Below are 13,396 nucleotides of genomic sequence, written 5' to 3'. Positions count from 1 at the left end.
GTTACACACTATCGTGTGGGAGATGCAGGGATATAACTTTAGCCTTTTAAATACTGTTCAATTGTTGTACACACACTTTCATTTTACTACTTGGCATTCCCCAACTCATTCACTGCTTCTCCTAGACACAGCCCCATTTTCGGTGCAGAAATGTTGCTCAGGCAGATTTTCAAAGTCTTTCTGTAGTTGGCTGGAATTTCTAAATACACAGCAGAACAGCTCTGGTCAGACAGCTGTGTGGCTAGTAATCTCTGTCATGCTTAACACATAAATGCAGTCTTATCATGTAGATGTGACACAGTTGCCGTGTTCCAGCAAAGCAGACAAAATACTTCCTGGCACTGCTGGATTTCCTGTGAATTTACACACGTTGCTTTCTGAGGAATGCAGGACAGAAATAAGACAGTTTTACTTACAGGATGCTCTCCACCATGAAATGGAGGTCTTCACCTCATATGCTACACGGCAATTCACCCTCAAAGCCCAGTTTTCTCTGCCTTAACTTACAGAGAGTCTCATCAAGATCCCCGAGCCTAAAAACGTACAAAGATGCCAAGAAACACTCACAACTTGATTGTTCATGTTGCAGGAACACTACACATACAACGAACAGCACGCGCCCAGCTGCCTGTTTCTATTACAATCAAGAACAGCTGAGGTGAGATGAGCGTGGATACATTACTGTAACCATTCTCAACGACCACCCTTCAGGGAAGCGGCCAGGGATTTCCCAGACAAACACTCCATCTCTATCCTTCTCCTTCCCCAGCTCAATAACCCTCTCCAGCTTGATGGATCCCATAAACATCCAAACCACAAACCACACCAAGGTGCCCACCTCAGATTCAGCTCCCTTGGCTTGCCTGTCAGAGGTGGAGTGCTGAGGCAGGCAACAGGCATAAACACAAACTCAAAAATTATTTATTATTTCAAACTCCATTGAAGAAATAAAAAAGAAAACAAAAAACAGTGTCCCCCCCCCTCCCCTCTGAAACAAGTTCCCTCACTAGGCGGACCAGCTCACTCTTAATATGTATTCTTGCCCTCCCCTCTGCCCCTCCCAAGGTACACCAGATGCACTGCCAGAGGGGCGCCGGGGAAGAGACGCCACGGCCGCACAGCCAGAGATGCCCGCGCTACACAGGTGCGAGGACGGTGGAGCAGGCGGCCTTGCTTTCTGAATGGTGCATTTAACTGCCAATCAGAGCGCTTTCCCGCCCCCCGCGCCGAGGCTGCCCGATCCAACCTCGTCTCCGTCAAACGCCATCCCGGTGATGCTGATGAGTGGTGGGAGGGGCAAGGCCCCGATCCCGTGCACTCCGATTGGTCCAATCAGCCGTCAACTCACTCCGGCGAGGCGCCGCCTCCTCACCGCTCCCCTCTGAATTTACGGTGCAGAGAGGAAAATGGTGCAGAGATCTCTCACGATCTGATTGGCCAAGTGGAAACGCCACTCAATTTAAGACTCCGCCCCCTGGCGGGACCGCGTCTCAGCTGACCGGTCAGCCCCGTGACAGGGTAGGGGCGGGCTTCCCTGGCGAATGGTCAGTTCCGTCAGTCACTCCTGCAGAGTCCCGCCTAACCGCCCTGAATCTCACCTGCAGATTGGCTGTGGCGGGTGTCCGTCAGCGCTCCCTAGTGGGAGGTGCGCTCGGGGTTCTCTGTCCGACGGTGCGGCCCAGCGACTTCCCGGCGGCGTCTTGCAGCGCGGCGGCCGGCACGGCGGCGGACATGGGGCGGCGCGGCGGGGGTCCCTGGGCCCTGGAGGTGGCGGTGCTGGTGACATCGGCCTGTCTCGCCGGTGAGCGAGCGGGGTCGAGCCGGCGTGGGGGAGCGCCGGCCTGGTCAGCTACCGCGGGGGGCGGGGGGGCTGCGTCGCCGCTGCGGGGGAAGGGACGACCGCGCGCCTCAGCCAGCTCGGGCCGCGGCGGGGGGAAGGGGGCGCGCGAGCGACTGGGGAGGGGGGAGTGAGCGCGCGAGCCGGGGGGTGCGGGAGGAGGGAGGGGCGGGGCCCCAGGCGGGCGCGGGGGCGCCTGGGGCGGCCTGGGCGGGAAGGCCCCGCAGGCCCCGCACGGCGCCAGGGCTTCAACAGCCCGTGGGCAGCGTTGGGGGCGGGCGGGCGTGTGTGTGTGTGCCGGTCGGCCTGGCAGCCTCGGGACCGAGGGGTGGGAGTGGGGGGCTGGCCTCTTGCTGCAGTTCCCTGCCCCCCACCTCCCTCCCCCCCAGCTCCTCCTGGGGCTTCCCCCTCTAGCAAAAGCAGCGCGGAGCATTTTGCGGGTACACGCCGTTTTGCATGTACGAATTCTCGCGTTTTGCGGAGCTGCTTTTGTGGTGGCTGGAGGGTTTCTGTTACTCCTCGTCAGTCAGGCGTGTCATCTGCACTGAAGGCTTCCAGGCGCTGTACATAGTTTTCACTCGGTATACCATAGTTCTTGAGTGCAGCTTCACAAAGGCTTTTGAGAGCTGGAGTTCTCCTGAGGTGCAGCTTTGGCAAGGTGCAAGTTTGGTTAAGTATTCTGTAGGTGGGTGCATAACCATATGGAGTATTAATTGCATCTCAGAATTTACTCACTAGACTTCAGTGCTCATGTGGCCTAGTGAGGTGCTGTGGTCAAGCAGTTACAGTGTGTCTGAGGAAGAGGCTTGTGTTCCCAAGTTCTAATTCAGGTTTAATCATTGAGGTCTTGATCAAGTCTGGCTAGGCAAATTTGACTGAAAAGGGTAATGCTCTAATTTTATCCACCTAAGCGATCTTAAGTAAGCCAACTTGTCCGACATAACGTGTGACTGTCTTACACCCTTGTAGAGAGAGACCTGTGAAGGCCTACACGCTGAGCAAAAATACTTGTACCAGTTCTGTAAATTCCCTCGTAAACAAATTGGTCTGGAAACATTTCTGGCCTTCAGAATGTGGGTTGATACACCACTAAACCTGATAGCAGGCCATCCAATGAACACATACCAATTTAAAACAAAAAATGCTTGAATCTACTCCATATACACCTACTGGTTTGGCCTGTTTCCTTCCTTTTGCCACCTTTCCCTGACCTGTGTCACAGTGCTTTGTTCCTTTAGTATGTTTATCATAACATAGCTCATATTTACTGTCAACGTTTATATGAGCTATCATGATCCAGGCTTTAAAACAGCATCTTCAAGGTCACATTGGTTAATGTTAGGGAAAATGATAACTGCACAACACATCAGTTTACTATTTTTGTAAATGGCCTTCGTGTTTGCAGATGCCCTGGAAAACTATTATATATAGCTGCTTGGATTGGTAACTAATTTTCAGTGATCATATGAGTAAATACTTCTATTTTCTTTTGACGGTTATCTTTATTCATGCCATTTTGAAGTATGCAGTCAGACTAATTGTATGATTTAGAACTTCAGGTTAGATGGCCTGCAGATACTTATTGCTCTCATACGTTATTTTCTTGAATCTTGTGTTAGATTAGATTAGTTTTCTGTTAGAAACCTACACAGATTGCTCATTGGGGGAATACACCTGAAATTTTGCGTTGTGCATGTTGCTGCCTCTATGCACCAAATATGTTTTAAAATTTATTTAGATAAATGTGTACACGGTATTGCAGTTATGCTTAAGTGACTTCAAAATAGGAAGCTAGGTTGAAATAAGCCCATCTCTTATTTTTATGGAGTCCTTTCTGACTTTATTACACAGTTAATTACTGTCATCGTAATACAGTTTAGAAATAGGCTTTTAGTCAACTTTGCTATTCAGGGTAATAGGGAAGAGAGTGAAGGGGGATCTCAAATAAGTGAAAACCCCACATGAGGTGTATTGCAGATTGTGGCTTCACACAATCAGCTTAGGTCCAGTACGGCATCCAAGGAAGAAAACCATCTCACAACGTCATTTGATTGAGAAGGCAGAGCAGAGAGCGCTGGAACTGTTCTGCAGGAGCCAGGCTGTCGGTGCCGGCTTAAACAGAGCACTGCCAGGAACAAACTCTGCGGATCCTCCTGGCGCTGGGTTCAGTGGCTCAGGCTGTTGTCTGCATGAAAAGAGGTGCTATGCCAAGCACTCCTGGAAGCAAACAGAGCTGTGTTGCTGCATAGCTGCTTTTGAGCTAACAGGATTTTTGGAGTCTGCCTGGCTCTGCTGAGAGTTAGCTTTTCCAGAGTTCAATTCTTAACACCACTCACAACCTGCTAGTGAGTATGAGAAATGTACTGTGCTGTTGCTTGAATAATTGTCTGGCTTCTGTTAATGTGGATTTGTCTGCCCTTAGTTATTGCTGTATAGAAGTGTTATTTTGTATTCCAGAGCATTAAAATGATTAGTTCTTAGTAGTTATGTTACATAAACTGATAGGCATGAGAAGGAGGAAGAAGGACTATAAGCTCTAATGTGCTGTTTTCCTATTATATAAGGGAAAGACTGCAAGAACTCTGACAGCTTTTTATGTTTGTTTTTTAGGTGTATGCGGTGATGAATTTAGTATCTTACGATCACCTCAGTCAGTTGTTTTTCGAGATGGAAGTTGGCCCATTCCTGGCGAGCGGATCCCAGATGTAGCTGCGTTATCCATGGGCTTTTCTGTTGAAGATGTATGTTTCAGGTCTTGATTTTGAAACACCTCTAAAACTACAGACCTGCTCACTTAACATGCAAATCTTTCTGTCATGTGCTGGAATATATAAAATACCATCCTGTTTGTTTTGAGGAATTCATGACTGACTTGTCAGAGTGTGGTTTCCAGGCATAGAGCTGTATCGGTCATGTGAGCAGCAAAAGGCTGGGCTAGCTGGCTAATTTGAATCATCAGCTATAGAAGGAAGCAAGCCTGTGGAGTCTTTACAGCGCTGTTCTTAAGTTCCTCTGAGACCCAACTACATGCTATCCCCCCCATCCGTGGTCACTTACTGAGAATCTCTGGAAACCAGTGTCATTTCTTGCCTATGAGCTATCCATAGAGCTCTGTTCTTGAGTACTCTGAAGATTGCAAGAAATGGCTTGGCTAAGCAGGCATTTTGTCAGGTCAGCAAGCTTGCCTGCTGAGCATAGTTAATAAGAATGAGTAGACTGGATACTTAGGAAGTAATCCAAAGACTTGAAAACCTGATTTGTGGTAGTGTTTTCCCAAATTAGGGTTTTGAATATCGCTTTAGAGATGTTTAAAGTGGGGCACATGAGTAGGAGCCCTTGGATTGATTCCATCTTACCTACTTACTTTTCTGCTGGGCTTCAGCAGGGATGAGTGGCTATTGAAGCAGTATGTGAAAGCATAATAGCCAGACATCTCTAGCAGCGTCTGAGTGCAGCCAGATACTCAAAGCTACATGCTGGGATGTTCTCACAGTGCTAGTGAGGGAGGCCGGTTCCCATTTCTCCCATACTGCAGTAGGGAAGAGGTCTGATAAATCTGGTTTGAATGCAGGTCTGTTTAGCCTGTGTTTTGGAATTTGTCTGAAAATATCTTGCTGTCAATTAATTATGCTTTTTTGTCATTAAACTAGTAACAAACTCTTATGAGTAGTATTCCTAAGAAGTATATGTTGATTATTTATCAAGAAAAAGCAATACATGAGGTGGTATTGTGTGCATTGCATGTGAAGACACCCAGCAAAACAGTGGGGTTTGGCCCATTTTGAACACTGGACTTTTGGCATACTGGTCATCCAGAGGTGTGACATGGTTATCATGAAAAAAAAGTGTTTCAGTACTTGCTCTGTGCCTTTGCCAGTTTGGAATTCATTTGCTGTGATGGGTCCATAGCATCCTTTAGAAATAGCTCTTATTTCAAATCCTAGAAGCAGGCAGGGAAGGAAGTGTTTAGATTATTCAGTTAAGCCCCGACCACTGGAAGTTTTCTGCAGTAAGGCAGAGATCACCATATGGGTAGCTTCCAACCCTGGTTTGGAGAATACTGCAGGGCTCAAACATTCGTTTTGCTGTTTACATCAAGGCTGTAGTCTAGGAACATAAACTGACAGTGCAGTAGGTGCACTGTAGAGAATTTAGCATTCTTACTGCGTTACATTGGGGATTATCAACCTCAATATTCCTCTCTTATTAAGGCAAGATAAAACTGAACCCCTTTTTTTGTCCCTGATGATGCTTTACAAGATTTTTCTTTTGTTTCTTTGAGGTGAGACAGAGTATAATGTCAATGGCATTTAATTCTAAAATCAAAATAAATCGGTTCCATAAAAGTTAAACAAGCAGTTATGTCTTTTACACAAATGGAGAAATCTGTTTGAATTAATTCCAAATAGATGGATTTGTATGTTATTCCTGAATAAACCTTCACTGTGCTCTTACTGATACATAACTGTAGGAAGCTACTAAGGAATCTTTTTATGTTTCTATGCAACTTTCGAAGTTTTAGATTAGTAGGCTGTTAGTATGATTGACACTCCCACCCACCCCACTGACCCCCAGTTTCTTTCTGGTACTGAAAATACCAAGATGTTAGTGTTTTAGTATGCCTAAACCTGTTTCTATGGTGTTTTGGGAAGGACTTTGGTTTTGTTTGGGTTTTTTTGTTGGGTCGTTTGTTTTATTAAATTCAGCCTACAATTTAAATTCAGCCTTATTAAATACAAACTGTTATGTTACTAATTTAATTATGGGAAATAACTCTTGATTACATACAATACGTATAATGCTTTCTCAGCGTAACTTTGTTAGAAAGTTACTGGCAGCTTTTAAACTAACAGTTTCTTCATGGTTAACTTGAGACAGTATTATTCAAGATGAAAGCATTCTAATATTAAGTTACTTTCCCATGAAATTTCCAGTAGGCTGTCCTGGAGATATCAACAACATAGGAAGTTACTTTGCTGTAACAGCAGGGGAGGACTCCTCTCTTTCTTCCTGTGAAATACAAGGTATTTTTACTGTTTTGTAATAGGACCTTCCCTGGCCTGGGCTTGCAGTGGGTGATCTGTTTCACAGACCACGAGCTACTGTGCTGGTAACAGTGAAGGGAGTAGACAAGCTGGTGTTGCCCGTGAAAGGGATTTCTTACCCTATTGAGAATGTGAGTATCCACATTTGGAATTATCGCGTGATTTCTGTGAGTCTTGTGATCTAATGAGAAGTACGTGACTCCCTGTTGTAGTCCTTGACGTTTATTTATTCTTACTTCACTTGAAGTTCACATGTCCCCTTGAATGATAAAATCAGGCTGTATGGATAAATAATTCAGTCAGACTCCTTTACAAGGTGAGAGGCCTTTAAGATCACCCAGGGCCTCCTGTGTTGAATTCAGTAACTTGTTTGACTGCAGCATGTTCTCCTTGAAAGGCATCTAGTTTTAATATATTTGTACCAAAAGGCAGAAAATCCACTGCTTTCCATGTTAACTTACTGATTCATAGTCAGAATTACTAACTTTTTTCGCTTAGGCTGAGTGTGTGTGATAGCATTTTGTGTGGTGTTGATTCTTTGACATACTGTATCACCCTCTAAGCTGTCTTTTGAGTTTTCCTCAAGTACTTGACTGTGAAATATAGCACTTGGAGACACCATTTGATTATACTGTATCAAAAAAGAAAACAAACAACATTATGTTTACTTATCACTGTCTGTCTTTGCTGAGACTTTTCTTACACTTGTCACAGTGTCACAGAATCATTTAGGTTGGAAGGGACTTCTTGAACTCATCTAGTCCAAAACCCTGATCAGGCGGGGTCTGCTAAAGCAAGCTGCCCAGGACTGTGTTGCGTTGGGTTTTGAGTATCTCCACAGATGGAGATGAAAATATCAGTGTCTAATTGGAATGTTATGTGGCTTTACGTTGAATTTAGGTCAAATTGTGGTTAAACAGATCTGCTTTCACATCAGCTTTTGAGCACAGTTCAGTAGTTCAGGCACAGTTACATGTTGGCATTACTGAAATGGTTTCTAGACCAAAACTGATTTAGAATTGTCTGCACCTGACCATGTAGGCATTGCTAACTTGTGGAAGCCTTAAATATACTTGAAGTCTTCAGTCATATTTGCACTTGTAACTTTGATAAGGTTCTGATATGTACATAATGCGTATTTTCTTTATTTCCCATTGATAGGAATTATTATTCTTAAGCTTTAATTGTTTCAGTTAACCAGTGCCATGGCTTCAGATGAGCTGCCCCAGATGTATGCTGGCAAAGTACTGGTTCTCTGATACTCAAGAATGAGTTTCAAATGATCATCACTGAGTCCATGTTCAGGGCCACTGGGTACAAATTGTCCTAGCTTACAGACTTACTAAAATTTATTAGAAAGGATGTTTTTTATGCTTTTTTAACTAGAATTTTTAACAGAATGTGCCATTCTGATGCTTTTTACATGAAACCCAGAAGTAAGTGTTTAGAAAAACTTAACAATGTAATTATCTTGCTGGTAACGGCACTATACTGTGGTAGGTTTTCTTATTCTTGGTAATTTTTTATATGGCTCTTCTCTTCAGTGTTTCAGCAGTTAGCCTTTCTACTGGTATATTTTCATCAGTTTTCTGGGGTTCATAACTTTCCATTTGCACTAAGGTTGGTTTCCCCTTTTGTATTGCTTCTATATTTGTTGGTCTTGCTTTACTGACAAATAAAGCTATACTCTTAGCAGAAGCCTCTTAATTACACAGTCAGTCATGGTCCCTTGGAGTTCTCATTTTTGTGTCTGCCATATATACAAATAAATTGTCTGTAGCAGTTCATGGTGGTTTTTTTGCACATTGATTCCTATTACTTGTCATTATTACTTTGGCAATATTCATACTCTTTGCTCAAAAAGAGCCCATTATTCCAGACTTCTGTAGGTAACCAAATTATCTCCTTTTATATCATTAGGCCCCATTTTACTCAAAAATCTAACTACACTTTGTCTTCCAGGCTGTTCCTTTCAGTCTTGACAGTGTTGCAAATGCTATTCATACCTTGTTCTCTGAGGAAACTCCTGTGGTCTTGCAGCTGGCCCCCAGTGAGGAAGTGAGTATTGCTTCACTTCTAATTCTGGATGTTCTAAATAGTAAACCTCTTTCCACTTGTGTGGCTGGAGGAAAACCAATGGATTATATGAAATATTTTGTGGTGGAGAGAGATTGCAAGTATGATTATTAACGTGTCACTGGAAAAACTAAAAACTAACCCCTGTTGTTACTAAATAATGGCTGTTCCTGCAGAGAGTGTACATGGTGGGCAAGGCAAACTCCGTATTTGAAGATCTTTCTGTTACACTGCGCCAACTGCGAAACCGTTTATTCCAGGACAACTCTATTCTCAGCTCCCTTCCTCTTAACTCCCTCAGTAGAAACAATGAGGTAAAAAAAAACTTTAATCAGTGGGAACTTTAATATTAGGGTTTTTTTCTAATATTCTTAGTTAGCTTGTGCTTTTACTTTCTTTTTTTTCTTCTTTTTCACCTTGCTTTGCCTAGGAGAGCTCTATTTTTTTCCAGTAGAACTCTAGGAACTAAGTTTTAAGGTTTTTGTAAGTAACTTTATTGAAAGAGTAATTTCCTTCCAGCATGTTCTGATGCTGTAACAGACACAAACTGTTGTAAAATACTGAGACTTGCAACAAAATAAGACTCCCTAACTTTGGTTTCATCAGAGGAAATTCCTTTTCCTTCTGCCTCTTTCCCCAGGTTGACTTGCTTTTCCTGTCAGAACTACAAGTCCTACATGATATCGCAAGCCTGGTAAGGTTTTTTGAAATACTTTCCCCATCTTGTATCACAAACTTCAGACATCTCCTTTGAAGGTAGAGAAGCCGTAGCCAGGCTATTTGACAACCAGTGATATATATTCAAATGTGTCATCAGTTGGTTGCATCAGTTACAAATAGCTTGAGAAGGCATTATTTAATCAGCCCTGTCACTGGTGGAAGAAAATGAGAATCTTATTCATTTGTGGTTTCTTTTGCATTGCATTTGGTGAGAACAAGGAATTCTGAGCTGCTGTAGAAACTACTGTCTTGTTGCTGTCATTCAGGGTTTGTTCTGGTTTTTGGTTTTGGGGGTGGGTGGATGTTCTTTTTTGTGTCTTTTAACCTGCAGCCCTCAGCTACTCAGAGTTGAAAGAGTGAGTCATGAAAAACTCGGAAGCTCACATTAGGTGAAGGGCCAGTGGAGAGAAATGGGGCTTTTGACAAATTGAGGTAGAACAACTTGTTTTTGTCTTGCGGACTAGAAATGCTGTAGTTAAAGTAGACAGGAAGATAGAAACAGATTAAACTCCTTGCTTTCAGAGAGTATTCTTTTATGCAGGCAAATATCATTGCTGCAGCTTCATACCTGTAGAAGTGCAAGAATATCACTGCTCTTGTTTGAGATAATTTGGATTATGTTGGTTGGATTTAATGACAATGGAATGATACCCCTTAAGTAAAATTTTGTGCATGAGTAACAGCAAGGTAGAAATTGCAACCTACTCAGTTTTGCAAGGGCCAGCTTCAGTGGAGGGAATAGTATCCAAGTACTGTAGTTCCGTGGGTGGTTTTTTTCCCTCTAAGCTTTATTTTTACGGCAATTATAGAACAAGGGTTCTGATGTGAATAAGTATAATGCCTCTTTATAGTAGAGCTCTGTATTACATGTATATAACCTTGGGTTAGGAATAGATGCTACATGATGAGCATCTGCTTTCTTCTGTAGAATAAGAAAAGAAACAATTGTGGACATCTTCTAGTTAAGAGTTAAGTTGGCAAGAAATTCCTAATCAATATGGAATATGACTGTGGAAAGTGAGGCTGGATTAGTCCCAGCAAACCGATTTTGTGAAATGTGTTTTTAAAATAACCTTTGTATGAATTAATTTCTTTCTGCCATCAATCGTGTGACATAGCTATCTCGACACAAGCACTTAGCCAAAGATCACTCTCCAGACCTGTATTCTCTGGAACTGGCTGGTTTGGAAGAGGTTGGAAAACGATATGGGGAAGACTCTCAGCAGTTCAAGGATGCTTCTCAAATTCTTGTAGACTCTTTGCAAAAGGTATACTTTCTACCTAATGAACAAAACTCACAGAACTACTAAGGAAATAATATTTTGTGTTATCTACAAGGGAGCTTGCCTGATGCTTGTTTTTTGTTATTTGAGGTTTTTTTAATGCAGTTGTTTAGTTATAAAATGGAATATTTCAATTTGTCACTCTGGAAAGTGTTGACATGGTTCTACCATGTGTTGAATATTTTGTGTAACAAGCAGGAATACATTGAAACCATATATCAACATGACCTGATGTTTGTTTTTCCTAAATAAATACCTTGCATTTAAAACCCACCGCAATGTCTCAGAAAAACTGGCTCTCAGAAATGTGGAAGTATCTTTATCCCAGGGTACAGTGGTTAGTTTTCCCTTGCCCACAAAGCCATATAAATTAAATTTCCAAGCCTCTAAATTAACTGTTGTTCATCTGCCAGTGTGTTCAAGAAAATAATTCTTTAGCAGGTCTTATGTAATCTTTAGATAAAAATATTAGGAAGTCACTTCTGAGAATTTCAAAAACATGATGGAAAAGTGTAAAAGCATGAATTTGCTAAGTCAAATAACTGCTTTCTTTAAACATTGCTCTTCGGCCTCTTTGCAGTTAAGCAAATATATTTTAAATACTAGACATATTAGTCCTTGGACCAGATTAAAATATTCAAGTTCATAATTTCCCAGTGGAAGACTGAGAACCTAAACATTTTGTTGAAACTGTCAGACATACAATTGGGAAACTGTACAGTGATGGGCTTTTTGTAAAAGGGATGAAAGGATGAGTTTCAGCCCAGAAGGCAGTCATAAGCTACAGTCTGCTGAACAGTGGTTGAGAGGCTTTAAAGAAGTTTTGTAAACCACATGGAAGTTGGCAGTTTCTTAGTGGAATTCTAAATTAGTATAGATTTTTACAACTTTTCATAATTATTCCTGAAGCTGACATCTTATGATTTAGTACATCTTGCTAACAAAAACTCTACTTAATTCCTGGCTACAGTGTAAGTTTTAAATTAAATCAAATTACTTTTGCTTTTCTAGTTTGCAGATGAGATGTTTAATCTGTATAGTGGAAATGCAGTAGTAGAAGTAGTAGCTGTAAAGGCATTTAATTCTCCCCTCACAAGGAAGACTCGCTCCATTCTTCAGTCTTCACAGGTAGTAGATGCACATTTTTCTATATCTCATTTATTAAAAGTGATCCAAACTGCATCAATTCTTTGCTTGAACATAACTTTTTTTTTTTAATAACTAGGACACTGACTATGATTTAGGCATGAGTGTGAAGAGATCAGCTTACCTGTCTTGATCTTGACTTAATCATATAGTAATTTAGGTTGAAGAGGGCCTCTGCAGGTCATCTACTCCAACCTACTGCTCAAAGCAGGATTAATTCAGGAGTTAGATCAGGCTGCTCAGGTCCTTGTCCAGCCAAGTTCTTGAAAGCCTGTGGTGGAAGTCCCACAGCCTCTCTGGACAGCTTGTTCCAAAGTCTTAACCACTTCTACTGTGAAAACTTTTTCCCTTATGTCTTGTTAGAATTTGCATTACTGTTGTTTTCTCCCCAGTATAGTAGTGCACGTGAGTCCTGCTTCCCAAGTGGGGAAAGAATTGCTTTCCTTGCCTTGCTGCCTACATTCCAGATGAAGTCCAGGATGCAGGTGCCCTGCGTCATTGCAGGGGCACACTGCTGTCTCCTGTTCGCCTTGTGCACCAGGACCTCTGGGTCCTTCTCTGCAGAGCTGCTGCCCAGCTGGTCAGTTCCTCAGACTGTGCTGCCATGTGGAGTTATTCTGTCCTGGGTGCAGGGCTTTATATTTGTCCTAACTGAATTTCATGAGGCTCCTGTAAGCCCATGCGTTTGGATTCCGTTAATGTCAGTCACATAATTACTTTTGCATTTTGTGCCCTAGTATCAGAATTGTCTAGACAAAAACGCATCTCCTCTATTCAGATTGCTCAGATTTTCAATGTAGTCAGAATGTGGTTTGTATGCAAGCTACCTTTAAAATAATACACATTTTCTTTATTACAGAGTGAAACAGAAAATCCATATAACCTCGCCTATCCATATAACTACAACTACGCTGTAATCTTCAACATTATTCTGTGGATGATGATAGGTCTTGCTTTAGCTGTGATAGTTATCTCCTACAACCTCTGGAACATGGATCCTGGATATGACAGCATTATTTATAGGATGACAAATCAAAAGATAAGAATGGATTGAACTGCACTGCATTTCAACACAAGGAATGATGAAGAGTAAGGTCTCCTTTAAACTGTATGGAAAACAAATATTCTGACATGGTTAATTGTGGAATTTTTTAAAGGTGTATTTATTTCTAAGTATTTTTTTTCCCCTCTCAAGCCTATTTTAAATGTTAGTGGTAGCACCAGATGGGATTTAGAAATTGAAATCTGCTTGTTTAAAAAAAAACAAAAAACAAAAAAACAACAAAAAC

At 42.2% G+C, this 13,396-nt stretch overlaps 1 protein-coding gene across 1 annotated transcript; it reads left to right on the top strand.

Annotated features, from left to right (window-relative positions):
- The first annotated feature begins 1,562 nt into the window (after positions 1-1,562).
- Positions 1,563-13,396, top strand: ATP6AP2 (ATPase H+ transporting accessory protein 2). Its single transcript, XM_080374337.1, has 9 exons — positions 1,563-1,801; positions 4,448-4,578; positions 6,885-7,013; positions 8,845-8,940; positions 9,135-9,272; positions 9,599-9,652; positions 10,797-10,946; positions 11,973-12,089; positions 12,967-13,396. The coding sequence occupies exons 1-9, from the start codon at positions 1,732-1,734 to the stop codon at positions 13,159-13,161; spliced, it is 1,080 nt and encodes a 359-aa protein (XP_080230463.1). The 5' UTR covers positions 1,563-1,731; the 3' UTR covers positions 13,162-13,396.

Source organism: Falco punctatus (genome assembly GCF_963210335.1).
Source record: "Falco punctatus genome assembly, chromosome: 2".
NCBI classification, from domain to species: Eukaryota; Metazoa; Chordata; class Aves; order Falconiformes; family Falconidae; genus Falco; species Falco punctatus.
This window is presented reverse-complemented; position numbering and strand designations above follow the sequence as displayed.

What these genes read in the sequence shown, in the direction of transcription:
- ATP6AP2 (XM_080374337.1), top strand. Translation starts at nt 1,732, where the DNA reads ATGGGGCGGCGCGGCGGGGGTCCCTGGGCCCTGGAGGTGGCGGTGCTG. An exon ending in AGCTGGCCCCCAGTGAGGAA is followed by an intron (nt 8,941 to 9,134) that starts GTGAGTATTGCT and finishes CTGTTCCTGCAG; the next exon opens with AGAGTGTACATGGTGGGCAA. An exon ending in TACATGATATCGCAAGCCTG is followed by an intron (nt 9,653 to 10,796) that starts GTAAGGTTTTTT and finishes CGTGTGACATAG; the next exon opens with CTATCTCGACACAAGCACTT.